This window comes from Alnus glutinosa, chromosome 9 (assembly GCF_958979055.1).
Source record: "Alnus glutinosa chromosome 9, dhAlnGlut1.1, whole genome shotgun sequence".
In the NCBI taxonomy this organism is placed as follows: Eukaryota; Viridiplantae; Streptophyta; class Magnoliopsida; order Fagales; family Betulaceae; genus Alnus; species Alnus glutinosa.
The window spans coordinates 15,660,692-15,678,568 of record NC_084894.1 but is presented as its reverse complement, the minus strand read 5'-3'; the positions used below and the strand labels follow the sequence as shown (position 1 = coordinate 15,678,568).

Below are 17,877 nucleotides of genomic sequence, written 5' to 3'. Positions count from 1 at the left end.
AGGTAAAAGTTGTTTTCTCTTGATCCTTGGGATCAACGGCCACTTGGTTATATCCCGAATAACCATCCAGGAAACAATAATAACTTTGGCCTGCAAGACGTTCTAGGATCTGATCAATAAATGGCAATGGAAAACGATCCTTCCTAGTTGTAGAGTTGAGTCTCCTATAATCGATACACACACGCCATCCAGTGGTCGTGCGTTGAGGAATTAGGTCACCAGAAGAACTCTCAACCACAGTGATACCAGACTTTTTAGGTACCACTTGTATGGGACTCACCCATGTACTATCCGAGATGGGATAAATGATACCTGCATCTAATAATTTCACCACCTCTTTCATGACTACTTCCTTCATATTAGGATTCAATCTCCTCTGTGCCTCCCTAGAGGGCTTAACATTATCCTCAAGATGAATACGATGCATGCATATGGAGGGATCAATTCCTTTCAAGTCTCCCACACTCCAACCAATTGCTTCCTTGTGTTCCTTTAGAACATCGAGTAAATTACTCTCTTGGTCATCCTGTAGGTTAGATGCAATAATAACTGGGAGAGTATCATTTATACCTAAGAAAGCATACTTAAGTGTCGCAGGAAGCTGCTTAAGCTCAAGCTTTGGTGGGGAGATCAGAGAAGGAATAGGAGGGATGCCTGACGTACTAGGTAACGGCTCCTTTGGTACTTTCCAAGGAGGAAAGTCTATTGCAGCCATATTATCAAGTAATGAATTGACTTCGCCAACATAATGCTCAATATCAAAATCCTTAAAGTCAAAGTGAGATAGACAAGCCTCCAATGGATCTTTAATCAAAAGGTGGGGGAGTGTGTCTTTAACAGTTTCTTCAATCATGTCCAATAAGAAACACTCATTAATATCTGATGGATGCTGAAAAGCATTGAAAATGTTCAACTTTACCTTCATGTTCCCAAAGGTTATCTCCATTTCTCCTGTCCTGCAATTTATGCAAGCGTTAGCCGTAGCTAAGAAAGGGCATCCAAGGATGACTGGGATAAACCTTGCGGGGTCTGGGACAGGTTCTGTATCAAGAACAATGAAATCCACTGGGAAGTAGAACCTGTCCACTCTAATGATTACATCTTCAATTATACCACGAGGTTTCTTTACGGATCTGTCTGCAAGTTGTAAGATAACCGTCGTGGGCTTCAACTCTCCGATTCCTAATTGCTCATAGACCGAGTAAGGTAACAAATTAACACTTGCACCTAAATCAAGAAGTGCCTTGTCAATGGTATGGTCTCCAATAATACAAGAAATAGTGGGAGCACCCGGATCCTTAACTTTAGGGGCTACAGCATGTTGTATCAAAGAACTTACTTGCTCGGTCAAAATAATTTTTTCTGGACTACGCTTCCTCATCTTACGCTTTTAAGTACACAAATCTTTTAAAAACTTAGCATAAGGTGGGATAACTTGTACCTTTTTAAAAACATCCATCATTTCTTGATATCTTTCTCCTTGCTTCACAGCACTAGGAGGCTCCTTGAGACGTTCAGGGAATGGAGCTCTAGGCTCATAAGGTATCTCAGGAGTGGTTTTCAACTTATCTTTTGGATTCTCAAGGGGTATCTTTGGATTTGATTGGGATTCACCTTCTTCAGTGTCTTTCTGCCTGACCTGATTATCGACTGTCCTTCCACTCCTCAAAGTTGTAATCGCTTGGACTTGCTCATGGGTGGTGCTGTTGGAAGCACTCCCATCGACCATGTATTGTCCCTTAGGGTTGGCTATTGGTTGGGAGGGAAGTTTCCCTTCTTTTCTCTGATTAAATGCATTTGCCAGCTGTCCAACTTGACCTTCTAACTTGGCAATCGATTGGGAATGAGAATTCAGCAATTGAGTATTTGCTTCCAAGTTGCCAAGTGCAGTTAAAACCTTATCCTCAAAAGCAAAATTTCTTGGAGGAGCAGCTGACTGATACTGATAGGGTCGATAATTGGGATTATAGGATTGATTAGGAGGCAAAGGGTGTGCCTGATTATGCACTCCTATAGTCGGTCCCTGATTCCCTGGAGCTCGCCAAGAGAAATTTTGATGATTTCTCCATCCTGGGTTATACGAATGAGAATATGGATCATTAACCGGTCTGGAGATGGCTGCATTTACTTGCTCATGAGGAACTTCAGAGAATTGTCCTAAGACGGAGCAATCTTTGGCCTGATGCGATGGTTTAGAGCAAAATGAGCAAACTTCCTGTGGAGGTGGAATGTGAGAAACAGTTGTAGGTGCAAAACCAGCAGCCATAATCTGATCTAATTTCCTTGATAAGGCATCTACCTTAGTAGTCACATCTAAGGAATGGCTTACTCCGAAAATTGTCTCACTTCTTTGGTTCTTAGACGCAGGTGCCCTACGACCAAATGATGAATGGTGTAAAGAATTTTCAGCTAAGTTTTCAAACAGAATCCACGCATCATCTTCACTTTTAAGCATAAACGTACCCCCACAGGAGGCATCTACCATTTGTCTATGAGGCTCTGTCAAGCCATCATAGAAACACTGAATAAGTTGCCACTTGGGAACAGCATGACGTGGACACCTCCGTAGAAGGTCCTTCATCCTATCCCAAGTTTCATGAAAAGGTTCCCCCTCTATTTGTGAAAAACCGGTTATGGTTTTCCGTATTTGGTTTGTTTTCCCTATGGTAAAGTACTTCTTAAGGAACTCGTGTTGCATCTGAGCCCAAGAAGTGATAGAGTTAGTCTCTAGGGAATTCAACCAATATTTCGCTCTATCTTTTAAAGAAAATGGAAACAAACGCATACGCAAAGCATCTTCAGAAATGTTCTGTAATCTCATAGTTAAACAGATCTCAAGGAATTCATCAAGATGCTTATAGGGGTCCTCGTTATCAAGCTCATAAAAAGATGGGAGCATTTGAATAATGCTGGGCTTAATTTCATAATGAGCTGCCGTAATGACCGGCAGCTGAAGGCTTGAAGAAGGGGTGTATGTAGTGGGAACATAATAATCCCTCAACAACACGGGCTTTTGTTCTTCAGCCATAGGTGTTTTCGAGCGGGCTTTTCGACGTGAGTTCCTTTCGAATCTACGACGTCTAGGAATCTGCTCTAGGTCTAGGTCGTATGGAATAATAGGCAATAATAGCGACCGTCGACCGAACATAAACTAACAAAAATAAAACAATATATACGACACAAGGACTTAGAAAAAATACTGGTTTCAGCAGAGTTCTAGTTGATGCAGTAGTCTCTGTTGCTCCACCAAAGTCGCTCGATCTACTTCAAAATGGATCGATCGATTTGTCGATCGATCGACTTATCTGTCGCACGATTGAATTTTCTCTGCAAAAGAACAAACTCTACCGAATCCTAAAAGAGTGATATTTGTACAAAAACATGAAATATTGACAAAAATAGAAAATAAAATTAGTTTCTGCCTTGAAACAGCTGCTGAGATGTCACTGAGATAGGTCGATCGATCGAAGATATATGCGATCGATCGATATTGTCGATCGATCGAAAACTATTGAGATCGATCGATTGTTAGATCGATCGATTCTTTTGGTTTAAAAAATAGATCGATCGAATGTACTTCTGCAGAAAACAGAATTCTGCAGAAACAGAACCAAATCAGTGTCCAAACCCAAAAACAGTTTAAAACAGAACCGAAACCTCTTATGCACAGAATTAAACTAGATAAACTCCTAAACACTTCACAAACAACCGTTTGCAATCCCCGGCAACGGCGCCAAAAATTGGTAGCGATCCAACCGATGATTTAAAAATAGGAATTTGGTTTTACACTTAATCGGTTTTCACAACTACGTGGATTTTAATATTTTTAACCACTCGCAATAGTACGGGACTTTGTAGTATAGTACTAAGGAGGGTATCATACCACAAGGATTGGAAGGTTGTTCAATTTATGAAGTACCTAAAACGCTACCTAATTTAATTATGAAAAAGATGATTTGTTTTGTTCTAACACTAAGCTAAACAAGTAAAAATGAAAAGTCTAAGAATAAGGAAAGTGTAGGGCATTGATTTCACTCAATCCTTAAGCACATGGTATATTGTATTCCTCTCGGATTTCTTTCACAAATGCAATACGAGCGCGTAATGATTGTCAATCACACGACGACCTCAATATGAAATTACTTTAGTTAATGACAATGATAAACCATCTATTCATACACAAGTCATTCAACTCAAATCTAGGGTTGAATGATTCATGCTTCCTAGTATGGATTATAAGGTCTATTAATAAGCATACACATTCATGGAAAAAGCATAAATCATCTTAGTTCAACACATAATCTCCACCTAAACTTACACTAGAATGGAAAAACCTTTAAGCAATAATTAAACTAGAAAGAGTGTGGAGAGATATGTGTTCCCTAGCATGAGTTTATCAAATTCACATAAATTATGTCATAAGCACCATTATACAACCATCCTTAGGTTATGTAATCATCACACTTATATGGAAATCCAAGAACAACACAATCTACCCCATGGCTTTTAGAGAGAGTTCATCAACACCCTACAACTAAATTAGCCACTCATGGAGTTATGGAATTCTCTTATAGAAGAAGAAGAACCCATTACTCTAGAGGATATAAACACTACAACCCACACTAACAAGATGTAAAAACAACTAACTTTAATTATTGAATCTACCTTAACAACTAAAAAGATACTCAAAAACAAGCTTTAAAGAAAAGAAATTCTAAGTAGAACATTAAAGAACAAGCTATGGGCTCTGGAATCTAAGGATTCCAGAATTGTTTTCAACATAAAATAACACAAAAACAAAAGGAAAAAGAAGAAAGAAGTGCTGGAAATATAAAGAAAATAGTAAGAACACTTGAATGAATTAAACTCCAACTTCTCCTTACTATAAAAACGAGTTTAGACTAAGTTATAGCACAAACATACCTTGAAAATAGCTCTCTGGAAAACATGAAGAAAAGAGTGCATCACTGGGATGCACAAAAACTCAAAATACAATTTATCAATTAAAACTAACTATCTATTTAACCCACACGTCCATCCTCTATTTATAGAGGATTTGGTACAACAAACTTAGCTCTAACACTCACTCTCAGCCGTACAAAATGATGGTGACAACTTCTGTTTAGAACCGCACAACTTGAGGATGAATTAGAGCCACACAAAAAGCTGCCGACATCTGAAGATCTTTCTGAAATATCCGAAGTCGATCGATCGAATTATTTTGCCTTGTAGATTTCGATCGATCGAATGTCGATCGATCGATTGTTTCACTCAATGTAATTTGATCGATCGAATATACTTGATCGATTTTCTTCTTCTTGGCAGGAACACTTGAACTTCACATATCTTCGTTAGGCTTATCTTGTTGACTTTTTTTTTCTTGTTTTCAATTAAGACCTAAAAAAGAGATGAAACACTAAAACATACTAACACGTTATTTAACAACACAAACTAGGGTTTAACATATGTAAATTAAGGGGCTTTGAATGTAAACATTCAACGCTTATCATGTAGTTGATTCAAAAACTGTTGTGCTCACAAAAGAAAGATCTATCCTATGGCAAAAGTTAGTAAAAAAGGACCACCAGTTGACCTTTTATCCCGAGCTTAAATGACCAACTGTTGAATTAAACAAAAAACTGTCAGAGAAAAATATCACCATGGTTCTAGAACATTTTTGTGTAGAAGTCAAGAGTAATGATGAAGGAATAAAAGATCTCAATAATATCGTAAGAGTAATCATGAAAAGAAAGAAAAATCAGTAATGCAAGTGTGAATGCAGAAAGTAGCTTAAAGATATTTTGCATTAATAGACAGAAACTTTGACTTGACTGGAACTGAGTCAAAACGAACTCGAAATGAGTTGAACTAGAAAGAGAATGTGTTTGTCTTGAAGTCCTCTATCTACCCTCAAAATTTCATGTCAATCAGAGTCGGTTTGACTATAAAAAAGTAGGTCGAAGTAAGCTGCATTCCATTTGGACGAAAATCCTAAAATTCAAATAGATAAGAAAATAAAGACTAGTTTGCAAGAAATTATCCAATAAGTTAATACTTTCATTACAATTTGCATCTTATACCCCTACTTGCCTTCTATAAATAAGCTTGCAAGGGTCTTTGTTTTTCCACACAAATCGTAGACAACTTTCATGAAAGCCTTTGCTTTGGTTTTCTCTCCCTTTTTCTCTCCTTCTACCACACGACAACTTTGGTGTTCTTGAAGGTTTTTCTCTCCAAATCAACTTGGTAAGTGATCTTGATGCGAAAGTTAGCTCTTGGATATTCCTAATAAGTGTGTGCAATAGTGTGCAACAAAATATCAAAATGTGAAAAATAAAGGGACATATATTTTGTTGATGATGTGGAAACTCAATTAAGCTAATAACAACGTCGAGGCAGCCAAACCCATGATATCAACTATTCAAAAGACAAGACTAGTTACAAAGCAGTAGCGCTCACATAACCTTATGCAGTGGTTCGTACCTTGAACTCTAACGTGTAACCCAACACAAACGCCTTCCAACCAAGTCACCTACTTGAAAGGGTCTTCAATGGAATCCGTTACCTTAGGGCCAACCCCTTAGATAGACTTCAGTTTAGCACAGCAACAGCACTTGGCAATTGCTTGAGAGAGACTAACACAACACAATAACTCTAAAATATAACCCTCCTAATTTTTTTTTATTTTTTTTTTTAAAAAAATGCTATATGGAAACGACATCAAAAGCATATAATGCAAGATCAAACCGGAGAATGATCAAAATTGCCAATATAGAAAAAAAGTCGCCCGACATGCTTTTTCTGTCTTCTTTAGATAGTACCTGCAAGATTCTTTTAAGAGAAATATGGGTCAAATAGCAGTGGTTCCTAATTGCAAAGTAACATAAGATATAACAATAGAAGAATAAGCAATGCAGTCAAACCTGATGCCTTAGGATTAGGAGCCAAATCCTAGGCAAGAATACCTTCACCGACTAGGTGAGTCCATTCCCCCTCAAGTGATGAATGTCTTCCTTCTTTCTGACCCAAGCCTGCCTTCCTGTGGGTGGTTATTGATAGGACTTCTTCTGATGATCCATTCACTGTATCATGCTCTGCATCCAGATGGGTAGTTCCTTGCTGTTTTGATCATCCTCCACCTTCTGCAGCCTTTTGAAGTGCTTGGATTTGTTAGTCTTTTATTTGCCATTTTGCTTGGCAGGAACAAATCTTTGCTGAGGCCGCTAATGTTGAGGAGCCTGGCCCAGTGGGTCATGATGCCAAGGGACTTGATATTGAGAAGCCTGATGCCTTGGAGTCTGATACTGGGCCAGAGCTCTTGTGCCATAATTTGCTTATCTAGGCACTTCTTTCTTGACCTTTGCTCTTTGAGCTTTGAGGAGGGAACACTGGGGTCGAGCATGCCCACTCAGCCCGTTGTGATGGCATATGGGAGATCTTTTGATGGTAGATAACTTCTAAGTAGTTGGAGCATCTCCATTGATTTTGTCCTTCCTTTTATCCTCAACTGTAGGTGGAGGCTCTAGGACTGTAGGCTTAACAAAGACGGTCTTGGAAGTAGAGGGAATATCAAGAAGAGTAGCTACATACTCGAGACAGGTCTTGTCTGTTGGGCTTTTCTGAATTGATAGCATGTGAGTCAGCTTCTCATCGGTGACCCTCTCCAATTGTAGCTGTGTCTCTAGTAGTTTTTCCTCTAGCCCCTGTATCTTGAGCAGTAGTGAGCTTTTCTCTGTCTGTAATCTATTCAAATCATGAATGTGCTACTTGCAAGCCTTTCTCAATTTCTAGAACTCTACATAGAGGATTTTTTAAGCCTCCTTGAGTTCGTCTCCATCTTCATCACTATGCTCTGAGTAGTAAGCACATGCCTCTTCTACATGCGGAGCCACAAAGGCTAGGAATTTCTCTTCCTCAGGAGCTTCTTCTTCAGACTCATCATTGAGAGTCGATTGTATGCCTTCCCTTTTCCCAGCTTGAGGTTCCCGTTGTCAGCCCGTATATGCCCAAACCCTGAGCATTAAAAACACCTTGGGCCTTTGGGATCTTTCTTCTCAGCTACCTCAGGTTCAGATTCTCTGGGGGCATTCTTCATTTTTTTGAAAACTTCTTCTTAAACCGCTCATTTCTCATTAATCTTCAAAAAAATTTGGCCAGCATAGCCACAACTTTTTTTTCATCCTCAAAGTCATCTCCCAATGAGACTTTGACCTTTTTCTTTCAGGGCATTGGTCTTCATGTTTTGAACAGGGGGCATGGATAACCCATAAGTTTGAAGAGATCCCACCAACTCTTCAATCTTCATTTCTTCCAAGTCTTTGCTTTCTTCAATTGTTGTCACCTAGATTCTGAAAAGCTTAGGCAAAGATCTTAGAATTTTACGAATGATTTTTACATCCAAGACAGTTTTCCAAAGACTCACCATTGAGTTTCTTAGGTCACTCATTTTGGCGTAAATCTCTCCGAATGTCTCATCTTCCAACATCTTAATTTCTTTAAATCTAGAAATCAACATTTGAAGTTTGGCAGATTTAACCAGTTTGGTGCCTTCATATGTTGTTTCTAAGATTTGCCATGCTTCTTTAACGGATTCACTGTTTGAGATTCTTGCGAATTCAGGCGGTGAAAGCGCTTGACATAGAGCATGGAGGGCTTTATCATTAGAAAGTCACGCATTTTTCTCAGTGACTAGTTCGAGAGTTTCATCCGCTGGCTTAGTCCAACCAGTTTCAACAATATTCCAACTGTCAATAGATTTTAAGAAGAACCGTATACGAGTTTTCCAATAGCCATAGTTCATACCATCAAAGGCAGGAGTAGTATTATGATTTTGAGACATTGGAATAAAACAAGAAGTCAAAAAGGAAAGATAACACTCAAGTTTTGAATCTTAACAAAGTGTACCAAGCTTTGGATACCAATTTAAAATTAAAGGACTACTAATTTAACAAGTGTGTGTGATAGTGTGCAAAAAAATTCCAAAATACGGAAAATAATGAGACAGATATTTTATTGACGAAGTGGAAACTCAATTAAGAGAAAAACCACTCTGAGGCAGCCAAAACCCTAAACCCTAAACCCTAAACCCTAAACCCTAAAGGATATCCATTATTCAGAAGACAAGACTAGTTACAAAGTAGTAGCACTCACATAACCTTATGCAATGTTCGTACCTTGAACTCTGACATGTAACCCAACACGAACGCCTCCCAACCAAGTCACTTACTTGAAGGCGTCTTCAATGGAATCCTTTACCTTAAGGCCAACCCATAAGATAGACTTCAGTTCACCATAGTAACAGCACTTGGCAACGGCTTGAGAGAGACTAACTCGGCACAATAACTCTAAAATATAACTCTCTAAGTACTACGGAATTCAATACCGAATTCTTACAATTCTCAAGCCTAGGGGCCTCTATTTATAGGATACAGGTTCAAATGAACGTCTGGCTTGAAATACCCAGGCGTCGTCCAGACGGTACACATAAGGCATCTGGACGGACAACTGTTTGATCGGCTTTCCAAATTTCCCTGAAATTATTTCTTGAATTGAGCTACGTCCAGACGGTGTTGCCCTAGGGTCAGGACAGTCGCACCATATCAAGGCTTGGCGTGTTCAGACCATAGTATCTGTCGCCTAGACGGTTGATCTGATGCACGCAATTTTCATATATGAAGCTTGAGCATCCGAACCATGAAAACTAACGTTCGGACGTCTAGATTTTGAATGACGACTTGCCTCATGAATGAGCATGTCAGGACGGGAACACATATCGTACAGATGGTTGCAGCTGTCTTCCCATATCTGTGTTTTGGAAAGAAATCCCATAGCTGATCGAACACTGAACAGTGTCTAACGTGCTACTGAGACGTCCGAACAAATGTAAGTTGGAACAGTTCAAAGCTTCTCGACAAAGAGGAAGGTCCGGACGGAAAGTTCTTGTCGTCTGAACAGATGATGATTTGGACAGTTGAGCGTCCAGACGGTTGCAAGGGAACTGATCAACATGTTTTGAATTCTGCACAAAGTCTTCTTGAAGCTCATAATTGAAGAGTAGACTCTGAATAAACCAGCATCCCTGTATAAAAAGCATCATTACATAAAAATGATTTTGTCCAATAGAATGTAGCCAATTATACACCAACAGTTTGATTCACTTCCACTATATCGAGTCCGAAAACTCAAAAGATATAGTTTGAACTTGAAAAATTCAAAGCAATATCTTATGAATCACTTGGCATCTCCTTCTTATTATTTGATTTCATTACTTGTTTTTATGAGTTTTTTAAAGACCCAATAAGCTTTAGAGATAAAAGAATTAAATTAAAAAGTAATATAAACTGCTTTTATATTTTATCGTCCTCATGACTAATCTTATGACTGTCATGAGTTGATCGTATTTATATTTCCTTTTACATTTCATTGTCCTCATGACTTTCATGAGTTGATCGCATTTATATTTCCTTTTACATTTCATTGTCCACATGACTGATCTTATGACTTTCATGAGTTGATCGTATTTATATTTCCTTTTACATTTCATTGTCCTCATGACTGTTCTTTTGACTTTCATGAGTTGATCGTATTTATAATTGCTTTTACATTTCATTGTCCTCGTGACTGTTCTTTTGACTTTCATGAGTTGATCGTATTTATAATTGCTTTTACATTTCATTGTCCTCATGACTTTCATGAGTTGATTGTATTTATATATCCTTTTACATTCGATTGTCCTCATGACTGATCTTATGACTTTCATGAGTTGATCATATTTACTCTTATGTCCTTATGATATATTTTAAAACCATTAAGTTCATATTTGGTGGTATTGGTCATATAGCCTCATCATCAAATCATGAATCAAGGTTTTAAAATTGTTATAAGTGATCGTCTCAAACATAATGAAGTGATGGATAATAAATATAAAGAGATGAGGGTCTATAAACAATGATTTGTTTGATGGATAATTGATATATATATATATATATATATATATATATATATATATATATATATTATTGTGTGGATAGATTTATATGCAGAAAAGAAGTCTAAGGAACTACACGGAGAAGAGTGTAAGTATGGATGTACTTACTGAGGGTGATTCTATGTTTCATTAGGATAGTGTGGTGAGTGTTCATTGCATGGGTGTTTGTTCATGCATTTCATGTTGTGTCCAATTAATAAAATCGCTGAGGAGATAGCCATCAACAAGCTGATGTAGTAGCAAGTGGAAGGAAAGCTAATCAGTGGACCTAGGGGGTTCAAAGTGACCCAGGGGTGTTCGAAGTCCTAATATATAACTAATGCTGGGACCAGTAGAATTCTAGTAAAAACAGGTAAGACTTTAAGTGGGAGGCAACGGATGTGAACGGGTTCAGATAACCTAGAACGAGAGGTCTGAAGAAAGATGATCATAAAACACAGACTAAATGGTTACTACGATGCATATTTATACAACCTTTGCATTTGTATTCTTTATGAACTGGTATTAATTTGATGATAACTTAGTTATGAAAATAGATGACTCACTTGTTTGTCTATGTAAATATGATGTAAATATGATGACATCATATTTGCATAGTTACTAAAGCAGATCAGGTGGATGAAGGCATGAACCCATATGCCAGTTTTGATGGTTTTTGAAACCGTTATCAACTATCATGTGCTAGCTTAGAAATAGCTAGTTGTATTTATGTGTGTTATATCTTATAGCATGTAAATAATTATAACGATGTCATGTTTGGCATGTTTTATGTAATATGCTTATGTGCCGTTTGTGGCACTAATTTTGATCCACCTAGTGTGCATATGGCTTGTAAAGATAAACCAAAGTAACTTTTAATAAATGTATAGAGGTATTTCAATCAGCTCCAATGTATTATGCTATCATTTCCAAAGACTTTAGAGAAAAATATATTCTGATGCAAGAGTTTATCTCTGATGTAGTAATGTCACGTGGAAACTGGAGGTTTCTGCTTATGAATTTGCAAGCTCAAATTCAGGGCGTTACACTCTGAATATCTGAAGATTCTGAAATATACAACATCCATGTTGAAGTGGCAACATTACATAATAGTGATTTTGTCAACATAATGCAACCAATAAAAACTAACAAACTCCCCCTTTGGCCATTCTGGAACAAAAATCACTTGACCGGTTTAAAAATACATTCTCGGTCCAAAAATACAAAACTCTCCCTTTTTGTCACAAAAAGACAAAGAGTAAATAGAGTATAGAAAAATCACAGTTCTAAATTACTCCCCCTAGATGTCTCAATAGGACAATGGTAAACAGAGTATACAATATCCCAAAATTACAGTTCCAAAGTCCAAACATAGGAAAAGGAAGAACTATAAAAAAACTCAAATAATCAAAAGTTTGTAAAACAACTGATAGAGGGAGGAACAAAAATCCTCAAAGCACCAAATCCTGTTGATCCACTGAACCAAGTGACGAAGAGAAATCCGTTCATTAATATGGATTTGTGCCACATTGGCTTTTAGCTCTTAAAGTCTGGAATGCAAAGACTAACCACCTTCAGTCACTTGAGTTTGCAAAGCCTGAAACTAATTATTCACAGATTCAAATCCTCTAGTCAACTGGTATGTAAGATAACTGAGAAGACTCATCACTGAACCTCTAACTGATGTACACATCTGAAGAAGGATGCTATACAAGGCTCTGCATGAGCTGGGGGAAAAAGCTTATCTAAATCCCGAGACCTTTGAAAATTATATGACTTTCAACAACAACTTGTTTTTCAAAGGATCCATCTGTCACATGTTGTGCTGGAAGTCGCTAGTTGACATATTCCTGAAAAGATTTAAACATAAATATTTTAAAAAATACCACCACCAAGAAAAATTAGATCCTATTAGTTCCAAAAACAATGTGGTATTATGACGGTTGTCAATTGGATCAATATATCAATATCAACCCAACACACATACAGAATATGATTTTTATGCACAATATCTCAAGAAAAATTCCAATCAACAAAATATTACAATATTCTAAAAAGCACAAAAACAAAGGAAAACACAGAGAATATCATGGAATGAGAAGAGATGTGTAGAGAATGCCAAAATCTCGGGAGAAATCTGCAAGAGAAACACACAACATGACAAAAAAAAAATGCAGTGCTGTGTGAAAGGTAGGGAAAGCAAGTGATAGATAAAAACCTGTATGGATCGCGTCCGGACGTGTTACCAACTCGTCCGGACGGCCTACTGCTAGATTAGCAATTGGCAGGGTCGCATGCGTCTGGACTGTAAGCCAAGTCCATCCGGACGCTTCACACTGAAAAGTTGAAAATCAAAGAAAAATTTGTAGAAAAATATTTTCCTTAAAGTTAGCTTCAAAACACAAATGTATAAATAACTGATAAGACAGTAAAATAGCAATTCAAAAATATGCAAAGATATAATTGAGAGTTAAGTATTCATTCAGCACAAATTTCCCTACAGATAGAAATGTTAAATAGATTATTCAACTCATGTAATGCGTGTGTGTGTGAAAGCTTTCTCAATAAGGTATGAAGTTTGCTGATATGATTCAATGCAACTAAATTTTCTAAACAAGAGAGAAAATTAATGTGAGATTAGTCAAAAGTCAAACCTTATTTTACTAGGCCTAGCCACCCTCATCTGATACACTCCCCCTAAGATGTAGCACTTTTCTTTTACTTAGTCCTTTAATGACTATCTATTTCAGTAATGATTTGGTCACTGATTGTTTCTATTGGAACATGTTCAAGAACAGATTTATAGCACAATAAGCAGTGGATCTTTTTTACTTATCCATATTTATTGATTTTTAAATGTTTTTTATCACTTGGTTCTGCAACCTAGAGAGAATACCAAAATTTTTAGGTTCTAGGTTCAACTAGTGAGTTGGTCAACTTGACCATCTTAGCAAAAAAATATCTCTCTCATCAGAATTTCTAGAAACTAAAGATCAGAGAGTAAAAAAAATGTACCTTAGGGAAGCTTTGGATACTGCACAATTTTTCATTGCATGAGAAAAGCAATTATCTAGCATTAAGATGTAAAGGAAAACTTAGCAGATATCAGACATAAACTCTCAATCATATATAAGCATATTCAATCAATGCACAATGAACTGAGATATCGGGCAAAAATACATGCAATATCTGACAAGCTTTCTAAAGGAAAAATAAAAATTTTGCATCTTCTCCCCCAATTTGTTTTTTCTATATAAAAAAAAATAGACAGAAAAAAAAAAAAAAAAAAAAAAAACATACTAGATGAAAATAAATGCACAAACATCTCCTAGCATGTGAGATAAAATCAAACCTGTCCACACACGAAAGGTTCAGAATTTACCAAGACAAAAGCAGCAGCCTGATGTGCTTTTTCTGTCATCCCCAAATAGTACCTGCAAAATTTCTCAAGACAACAAGAGAAAATATGGGAGATAAAATAAATAGTTCCTCAAACAGAATGCAAGGCATGAATAAGAAGTGATATGATAAACAATACAATGCAAACATACTTGTCATGCACTAGGATTTAGGAACCAAAATCATAGGTGTAATGTCCCAGATTTTTAAGACATATTTTCATAATAAAATTTATTATTTGAATAAATAATCATTCGATTTATAAAACTATTTTTATAAATATTTAACCGGTGTTTTTATAAACTGATAATTTATCACCAAAAATATTTTTCTGAGTTTATATAATTAACCATGAAATTTATTTACCTATTTTATAAAAATTATACTATATTGTTTTAATTTTATAATTCCGTTTCAGCATCTTCTTAGTTCTTTCTATTCGTTCTTCTTTCTGCACTAAAATGGACTCTGCACTAAGCAGAAAATAATTCGCCACTGCACTGCATAATCTCTGTTTTATTTACTCTCCACTGAATCGACCACTGTTCCACTGCACCAAATATCCCCACTGCAATTTCATAATCGCACCACCTTCCCCACTGCAATTTCATAATCGCACCAAAATTTCTCCACTGCGAATTCATTAATCTCCCATTCTTCTCCAATTTGCTTCGAATGATTTCTCCACTGCACCAACTATTCCCACCTTCTCCACTCTGATATATTAATCTTCCACTGAATCGATCAGTGCAGCACTAAGTTCAGTGTTCACCAAACCAATTCCACTTCATTTTATTATAAACCACAGCACTCGATCGTTGTTCTATAAAAACTGAACATTCCCTCTGCAGAAATCGCAGCTCTTCCTTCTTCTGTATTTTCTTCTTTCTTCTCCTTCTTGCTGTTTTTCATTCTTCTATTATTAACTGAGAGACCCGAGAGGGAGAGAGACCAAAACCCAACAGAACCCAGAAACCCATCTCGGCAGACCAAACCCCAACTCGGTTCTGCCATACCACCGAAGCCATAGAACCCATAACACCGAGAACCCAGATTTCCAGCAAAGAACCCCGGCAACCCAAACCCCAGCAGCCCGACAGTCCAGCCCAATTCCAGCAACCGTAACCAGCCGAACCTCCGGCGTTTCGGTCTGGGCAACCGTGACCAGCCGATTACCGGCAGCAACCCAAACAGTGAAGCCGACCCAGCAACCCAGAACCGGAACCTGCCAAGCCCAGCAAGAATCCAAAGAACCCGTGAACTGAACCCATAGTTCCGGCCGAAACCAGTGGCCGTCAGCCCAGTCTATCCCGGCGACCCAACCAGTCAATCCGTGAAGCCCGAACCCGACGGAACCAGTTCTGGCCGTGACCGGCGAACCCAGCCACCGTCGACGCAGTGACCGTGCGTGACCCAGACGGCAAACCCAATGACCGTGACCAAACTCTTTTTCCAAATCCTCCTTTTCTCCTTATCTGGCCGAATCAGAGCAATGCGAGAGATCAAGAGTGAGATTTGGTGAGGGGCTGACCGGATATAGGAGATCCAGCATAGAAGGGAGAAAACCCAGTGAAGCCCGCGACCCAGACGGCCCAGCAAGCACGAGCCCGAATTATGAAGACCCGCAAACCGTGAACCTCGGTCCAAACAGACGACCCAGCTCGAACCCGATTCAACCCAGCCCAAAACCGAGCCCATTGATCTAACCCGGAAACCCGACCCGCCGGTGACCCATCTCCGGCAGACTTCCGGCGACTTTTCCGGCGACTTTCCGGTGATTTTCCAACGACTTTCCGGTGACTTTTCCGGTGAAATTTCCGTGACCGAACTCATCATTTTCACTAGATTTTTCTAGTGAAAATTATTATTTAATAAATCAAGAAGTGATACAAGGAGAGTAAAAGCCCGATCCCGATATTAGGGAAAGTCCAAGTAAGGGAACCCTTTACCCTTTCTCAAATTATTATATTATTTTAATTATTCCTTTATTTGCAAAATTTCGATTCACTATTTTGATTCGGTATTTCAAATTATTTTATTTATATAAAGGATTTGTTGGTTTTGATATGAAAGTTTTGAGTATAAAAATGATATTCTTGAAATCGTGATTTTGAGTAAAAAACCCTCCAACACGTTGCCCTATATATACTAGTAAAGAATGAGAAAGTTTTGTGAGAAGTTATACAAGAAAAGAATGAGAAAGTTTTGGGAGAAAACTCTTTGAGTTATATATAAAGGAGAAATATTTTTGAAAAGGGCACGTGTGTGGAGGAGACTATTATTTGGGCCCTAGACCCGCAGAGATTCGAGACCCTTCAAGATTTAGCTCGGTACCGTAGCTCGAGATGGAAGCACACCCGCTGGTTCGCTTAGTGACAGCGGTATCTGTCTCTATGTCAGTCTAAGTGCACTTCAATTAATTAGCTGACGGGGGTGGGGCCTGTGGCCACAGGTAAACCGCGTTACTCACCCAGGGTCACAGCAACGACCGCGCAACCCTACGTACACAGGGCGTAATAGTGTATTGGGCATACTATGAGTAATGATTATTTCAAATATATATATATATATATTATCTTGTGTATAAAAAGGGAGTTTTTGACAAATGTTTTGGAGATATTTAAAAGAAGTTTTTTTGACAATTGTTTGAAGATTTTCAAAAGAATTTAACTCAACTGTTTTATGGTTGAGGATTCCTTACTGAGCATGTTTTTTTTGTGCTCACCCCTTATTTTGTTTTTGTTTTCAGGTTATGAACAGAGAGACGTAGGTGGCCGGGATGGGATCTAGGAATGCATTAGGACATTTCATTTATGTTACCCCATTAAATTTTCAGTTATTGTATTTTTACAATTAAATGACCGTTTCCGCATTTATTAAAAACTCTGAGATTTTGAAACCATTATTATTTTTATTTATTTAAATCAGCATACTAGTTAAGATATTTGGCAGACCTTACGAATCTTTGCAGTTTAAAGAGAAAAGTGACGAACCTAACCCATAGCGGTTTGGGGGCGTTACAATAGGCATGGTGAGACTTCACCTTTACTAGGTGAGACCACTCCCCCTTAAGGAGTGAATATTCTCATTATTCTTGACCTGTGGAGGTGGTTTGGGAGTCTTGTCCATGTTGAAGGGACATATTTGGGCTTCTATGACTTTCTCTTGTCCTTATAGCCATGGTTGCTATTGGGCTTCTACGACTTTCTCTCGTAGCGCCTTGATTTGTTCCTCTTTGGTTTCCCACTTTGATTGGCAAGAACAACCTTCTGCTGATACCGCGAAGCCTGATGTACCGTCGGAGGTAGAGTGGCTGATGTAGCTCTTATTAGTAGCTCCCTCTAAACCTTCGACTTCTGAGCCTGGAGCTGTGGACATTTGGGTCGGATCTGATCGGTGATGCTGCCGTGATGACAGGCAAATTTTAGGTTTGTTTGAATGCTTCTGGATAGTCTCTGACGATTTTAGGTTACCATTCTTACAAATAATATGTCATATGTGGAGGGACATAT

General features: G+C 38.0%; 1 protein-coding gene and 2 long non-coding RNA genes across 3 annotated transcripts; 1 reads left to right on the top strand and 2 right to left on the bottom strand.

Annotated features, from left to right (window-relative positions):
* Positions 1-1,390: 1,390 nt before the first annotated feature.
* On the bottom strand, positions 1,391-3,028 carry LOC133876794 (uncharacterized). The gene is made up of 2 exons (XM_062315039.1): positions 2,782-3,028; positions 1,391-2,661 (listed from the first exon to the last, which is right to left on the bottom strand). The coding sequence occupies exons 1-2, from the start codon at positions 3,026-3,028 to the stop codon at positions 1,391-1,393; spliced, it is 1,518 nt and encodes a 505-aa protein (XP_062171023.1).
* Positions 3,029-12,158: 9,130 nt separating this feature from the next.
* LOC133877237 (uncharacterized) lies at positions 12,159-14,387 on the bottom strand. The gene is made up of 4 exons (XR_009901705.1): positions 14,349-14,387; positions 13,982-14,036; positions 13,185-13,302; positions 12,159-12,816 (listed from the first exon to the last, which is right to left on the bottom strand). It is a non-coding gene; the product is annotated as an uncharacterized LOC133877237 (long non-coding RNA).
* An 852-nt stretch (positions 14,388-15,239) lies between these two features.
* LOC133877238 (uncharacterized) lies at positions 15,240-17,309 on the top strand. The gene is made up of 2 exons (XR_009901706.1): positions 15,240-16,297; positions 17,115-17,309. It is a non-coding gene; the product is annotated as an uncharacterized LOC133877238 (long non-coding RNA).
* Positions 17,310-17,877: the final 568 nt, after the last annotated feature.